We start from the raw sequence: 5,934 nt of genomic DNA on the forward strand, positions 1-5,934 counted from the left end.
CTGCCAACGCCAGCCCATTCCCAGCCTCGCTCACTCCCGTCCTTCTCCCTTCCTCTCCCCAACAGCTAAGAAGAAGAACAAGAAGGGCAAGACCCTCACTCTGACGGACTTTCTGGCAGAGGATGGTGGCGGCGGCGGGGGCCAGCCTCGCTCACTCCCGTCCTTCTCCCTTCCTCTCCCCAACAGCTAAGAAGAAGAACAAGAAGGGCAAGACCCTCACTCTGACGGACTTTCTGGCAGAGGATGGTGGCGGCGGCGGGGGCCCGACCTATATCCCCAAACCCGTCAGCTGGGCCGACGAGACAGATGACCTGGAAGGAGACGGTACTGCCATTTCCTGCCTCGCAGGAGCACATGGCTCCCAAACCAGTACAGCACCCAAACAGCTCTCGTAACGTTCAAACACCCGTACGAGAAGCCTCTTGGCCTGCGGCATTCAAGGCAGAAGCGCTCCGTTTCTGGCTCGCTCCTGGGCTTTGAGGGGTGCGGACGCAGTTTGTCCGCAGATAGATCCTTTCCCTTCTCACACCGCTGCCGGCGGGGGGAAACCAGGCGGGGAATGTGGGGGAAACCAGGCGGGGAATGTTGGTAACCGCACCGCCGCCAGCTCCAGGTTTGACCCTACCCTCAAACCACCAGTGAATCCGAGCAGCACACCCAAACCTTGCGAAACTGGCTGGTTGTTTCTTTTCCGGGGAGTAATTAAGCTCAGAGAGCAAACCCGAGTTCTCGTTAAGGCCGAGACTCGCAGCCTGGAGAAGGGGAGGGAGATTTGCACCAGCATGGGGGAACAGAAATGGAATAAAGAGCTTTTTGTCAGCGTAACTGCCAGAGCAGAAGGTGGAAGGTGGGCAGATTCACTGAGGCCCAGGAGTTTACCGGTGAGCGCGGTCACCTCTGGTTCAGCTGTCACAGCGAATTCTCCCTCTGAAAACATTAATATTGAGCCGTGGTGTTTTTCCACGAGACGGGCTGTGATTCAAATGGGAATTAATCCTGGGAAGGCTTAATGCTTTATTAAACGGGTGGCTGGACTAAATGGTCGCGCTCCCTCGCGGTTTTGGCCTGCCTTGGTTTCTCCTTGGGGGGCTGCCGGTGCCTTTTGGGTTGCTCCTTTCGTGCCGAGTCGAACAGCTCGGCCAGATGAATTTCAGGGCTTCGATGCGCAGCTCCTCAGCTGTAACGCTGCTGTTAGCACCGTGCGGCAAGGATGATGGCACTGGCAATAACCAGCCTCTAGTTGGGTGGGTTTTTGGGTGATTTACTGAATTTCTCTCTTTAGTTTCTACCACTTGGCACAGTAACGATGACGACGTGTACCGGGCCCCTCCGATCGACCGCTCCCTCCTGCCCACCGCCCCGCGGGCTGCTCGGGAACCCAACATAGACAGAAGCCGCCTCCCGAAATCCCCTCCCTACACCGCCTTTTTGGGAAACCTGCCCTATGACGTGACAGAGGAATCCATCAAGGACTTCTTCAGAGGACTCAACGTGAGTAACAGCCTGGGGCTGGGCTGTGGGGCAGGGCGCTGCTGTGGTTAACGCGGGCTGTAAAGCCCATGATGTTGGATGCTGCAATCCCTGTCGGTGCTCCGCCGGCTCCGTGTGTTGGCTCCTGCTTCGGCACGGCCGAGGCAGCTCACAGCTCCTGCGGCTGCGTCCAGGCCGCAAGGGGTGGTTTCCGGGTGACCGCGGCTGTCGGGTTGCTGGGTCTCAGGTGAGGCGCTGGACTGCTGGGAAGCGAGCGGCTGCTCCTGCAGTTTCGGGTGTGACGGACGGAGCAAGAAGCCTGTTGGAGCGGGCGGCTGGTGTTTCCCCCATTGAACCCAGCGAAGAGAGGAGGTTGGGCTGGATCTCGGGGTGATGGGAGCGTGCACAGCCGGTGCTGAATGCCCGCCCCACGGCTCACTCGCCGCCCCTCGGCGGGGCAGGGGGAGGAAATAGGATAAGAAAGTTTGTGGGTCCCAGTAAAGATGGGGAGATCACTTAACAATTAGTCACAAGTAAAACAGTCTTGACTTTGGGAAAACTAATTTTATTACCAATTAAAATAGACTTTTTATTGCTGTTACCTGCTGCAGCATCTCCTCTGGAATTTGCATTCCCTCCGCTGTTTCTCACTTTTTTCCCCTCCTCCTCTGCCTGACTGGCATTTTCTGCCCTTTCTTAAATGTAATTTCACGGGGACACCACAGACTTTGCTGCTGGGCTCCGCTTTGGCCTGAGCTGGGTCCGGTCCTCTCAAGGGGTTTCCCGGCTGGAGCTCACTCAAGACACGTCCTGCCCTGTGGCCAAGAGCAGGAGACGCTCCCATGCAGCCTGCGACTGCCACAACAGTACTATTTTTTCCCAGCTTTAAGAACATTGGAGCCCTTGGGTTATTTGGGGAGGAGGGAGGGAGGGTGAAGGCAGGCCAGCAAGCAGCGATGGGAAATGGCCGCTTCCGTCACGGAAGGTCAGCCTGGGAAATGCAGCTGGAGTCATTCCCCGCGCAGCAGCGAGCTGTGCTGATGGCAGCAGATAGCTCCCCGCGGGCAGAGCCACGCTGCTTACTGTGGTCTTTTATTTTCAGAATATTTTTCTAACCTCTCCTGCCTGCTGAGGCAGGATCCATTCCTCCTCGGAGAGTAATGGCGTGGGTGAAATTCCTGCAGAGGAGGAGGAGGGAGCTGCGAGGCTGCAGCCCCAGCCAAATCTAGGCAAGAGGGGCCAGTGCTATGCAGGAGAATAAGCAGCAGAGCACGATTGTGGCCCTCACCTTTGCAGGAGTCATTGGCTCCGCATCTGTTGCTTGTTCTACCTTCCCAGCCCCTCCCGGTGCTGGTGTGAGCCGCGATTCCTCATGTGCGGCTCGTCTGGATGCAGTTTGGGCCTTCCCTTTGCCAGCACAGAATGAGCTCCTCGGGCTGCTGCCGCTTCCCAGGCCTCTGAGCGGGGAGTGACCTGGAAGCAGCCGCGCGTTGGGAACCTAAACCCATCAAGGAGAGGGGAGAAGGTGTTAGTGCGGTGGGATGTCTGACGGGGCCTGGAAGCGATCCAAGGGCTCCGAGTGTGGCCGGAGGTGCACATACAACATGCAGCGTAGAAAACCCAGCGAGCCGTCCTGGCAGCCTGACGCCTCGAGCTGAACAGATCCAAACCTGGTTTTCAGCAGGGTTTTTCTCTGGGACGAGCTCTGAAAGCGGGCGGGATGCAAAGGGCTGGCTGCTGTCGGAGCCCCCGCCAGTGGGGTTGGAGCCTCGTTCCCGAGGCACAGGGCCGCTCTTGCCCGCGGAGCAGAGCTCTCCTGGCCCTTCGGATCAGTTCCCACTGCAGCTACTGGAGATCTGCAGCCGGAAACCTCTTGTGCCAAATTCCTCCCTCCAACGAGCGCTGGTGGCACCTTTAGTGGGAGCCTGTTGCATCTTCAAAGGGGGAGCGAACCGCCTTCTCCCCAGCTCATCCTTGAGAGGATTTATTTGGCCCCTTGATAGCCATGAGTTGTGTGTCTCGGGTAACGCGATCCTTGCCCGTCGAATTAATGTGGGGGAGCAAGAATCTTAACGGGCGCTTTGCTCTTCTCTCTCGACTGCAGATAAGTGCTGTACGTTTGCCGCGGGAGCCTACCAATCCGGAGAGGTTGAAAGGTTTTGGTTATGCTGAGTTTGAAGACATAGACTCCTTGTTCCAGGCTCTGAGCCTCAATGAAGAGGTGAGTCTGACTCCGGCTGGAGCAGGACTGCTGCATGCAGGCCCCTGAACGTCCCCCCGTCGGATCGGGCACGTTCCTGTGCAGCCCTGGGTGCTAGAGATGCCTTAAGAAATGTCGTCTTGTAGAGCAATGGCTGTCCCTGCTTGAGAAAGACTTAAACGGAGAAGAAAGTTCTTACAGCCATCAGCCCCAGTGTTGTACAAGCTGCCCACTCTGCTCAGGCGTCACACCAGGATTGGCTCTTCTTGCCCCTCTGTATGTCATCAGGAGGCAAGGCTGACTTCTCCCTCTTGTTTTCAGTCCCTAGGGAACAGAAGAATACGAGTGGATGTTGCTGATCAAGCTCAGGATAAAGGTGAGCATCCCGCTGGCTCACGAGCTTCCCTTCGCGTCAGCTATCTTTGTAACCACGTCTCGCGCCGTGTTGGCGATCAGCCTGGCAAAGGAGGGACAAATGGCTGTCATCACGACGCAGATCGTCGAGTCTGAGCCCTGTTCCAGGCCAGGGCACGGGCTTGACTCCTGCCTGCGTGGCCAGAGGGCCTGGCCCAGGATGTTTTGCCTGCCAGCACTTAATCTAATGACATTGTGTTGGTTCCTCCCACGCCCCTGTGCTGTCTCTGTCGCACTGACTCAGCCAAGGGCTTTTCAGAGCGTTGGATGAGTGTGTTCGGGTTGTGCTCTTGCGCGATTCACCGCCGACAGCTGCTCTCTGCCCTGCGAGCTTGAATTTCCTTCCCTTCCCTGGCAGATCGGGACGATCGTTGCTTTGGCAGAGACCGGGATCGCTTCCGTGACTCAGAGAGGTTCGAGAGCGACTGGAGGGCCCGTCCTGCCACCATCGATAGCTTTGATGATTACCCACCCCGCAGGGGCGACGACAGCTTCGGAGACAGTGAGTTGCCAGAAAAATAAGTGTTCCTTCCGTCGCTGTCCTGAAAGGGTGTCTGAGGGGGTTGGAACAGTAATGAGGGAGCTGGACTGTTGCTTCCCTCCGCTCCTCCCCTGGCAAACGGATTTCCTGTGAGACTTGGTGGTTGCTTCCCCTGCGTCGGTAGCCAAATCTGCCGCATCTTTCCATGTGGATGGTTCTTCCTCCTTCCCATTGTTTCCCCGGAAAATCTGCGTTATCTTGACATCCAGGTGTGCTTTATTCTGCTCCGTCCAGGATCGGACACCGACAGAGCGGCCGCCCGGAGCTCGTTCTCCAGCTAGGTTATTGTAAGGGCGAGTGGGTCAGCGCCGTCTCCCACCTGGAGGTTTTCCAGCTTTGTTAAGGGATTTGTGACTGTCTTACCGGAACGAGCGCAGGAAGATCCTTGCTGGCGTCTGTCGCCTGAGCGTTCAGGGTAAAACGGTGTGCCAGGTTCCTCACGCTGGACCCCCCTTCTGCCTCCAGGGTATCGGGACCGCTACGACGATCGGTATCGTGATGGTCCGCGGAGGGATATGGACCGTGGCTTTGGGGGCAGGGATCGCTACGATGACCGCAGCAGAGACTACGACCGAGGTAGGATGTTCCCCAAGGATTTCTGCGGCGGAGAGGGTGAGACTCGCTGCAGCAGACAAGTTCCCCTCCCGTAATTGGGGAAGGGGTGTGGAATATGAGCTGTAGCTCTTCCTCTCCAGGCACCTGTAATCCCTGGCCTTGCCCTAGTCCTTGCCAGAGCCCAGGTCTGGCCCAGATTTTAAGGCCGTTGTGTTGAGAAGGTGCTGGCCTGCAGGAAGGCCTCCTGCTCTGCACCGCGCCGGCCTGGCAGGGATTGGGACTCAGCGGGAAGCGTTCCCTTTCCTCCCGCAGGCTACGATTCCAGGATAGGCAGCGGCAGGAGGGCCTTTGGCAGCGGCTATCGCCGGGATAAAAAAGATGATGACTGCCGAGGGTGCAGTGACCGCTACGAAGACCGCTATGAGCGGCGGGATGACCGGATGGATAGGTGGAACTCCCGGGATGACTACAGCCGGGATGATTTCCGCCGTGAGGACAGAGGTAACGGCTTTGCTGGGAGCGGGGGTGTCTGACTGCCCCTGGCTCCGCTGAGAGTGGGTCAGGGTGGGGTTTGTGCCCACTCGTGGGATCTTTGCTCCTCCCCAGGTCCCACTCAGAGGCCGAAGCTGAACCTGAAGCCCAGGAGCACACCCAAGGAGGAGGAGACCTCCGTGGCCCCTGCGCCCCAGTCCAGCCGGGCTGCATCCATCTTTGGGGGGGCCAAACCGGTGGACACAGCTGCCAGGGAGCGGGA

The 5,934-nt window shown here is 58.1% G+C and overlaps 1 protein-coding gene across 1 annotated transcript in view; it reads left to right on the forward strand.

Moving 5' to 3' along the window:
- Window positions 1–119: 119 nt before the first annotated feature.
- Window positions 120–5,934, forward strand: part of EIF4B (eukaryotic translation initiation factor 4B) — a gene marked incomplete at both ends in the record, with an annotated part of 6,848 nt that continues 1,033 nt past the window's right edge. Inside the window, 8 exons of the mRNA XM_010282430.1 lie at window positions 120–324; window positions 1,283–1,491; window positions 3,575–3,691; window positions 3,992–4,046; window positions 4,443–4,586; window positions 5,091–5,201; window positions 5,493–5,681; window positions 5,787–5,928. Coding sequence (XP_010280732.1) covers window positions 120–324; window positions 1,283–1,491; window positions 3,575–3,691; window positions 3,992–4,046; window positions 4,443–4,586; window positions 5,091–5,201; window positions 5,493–5,681; window positions 5,787–5,928 — 1,172 coding nt within the window. The remainder of the gene's footprint in view (window positions 325–1,282; window positions 1,492–3,574; window positions 3,692–3,991; window positions 4,047–4,442; window positions 4,587–5,090; window positions 5,202–5,492; window positions 5,682–5,786; window positions 5,929–5,934) is intronic.

Source organism: Phaethon lepturus, unplaced genomic scaffold (genome assembly GCF_000687285.1).
Source record: "Phaethon lepturus isolate BGI_N335 unplaced genomic scaffold, ASM68728v1 scaffold22772, whole genome shotgun sequence".
Lineage (NCBI taxonomy): Eukaryota > Metazoa > Chordata > Aves > Phaethontiformes > Phaethontidae > Phaethon > Phaethon lepturus.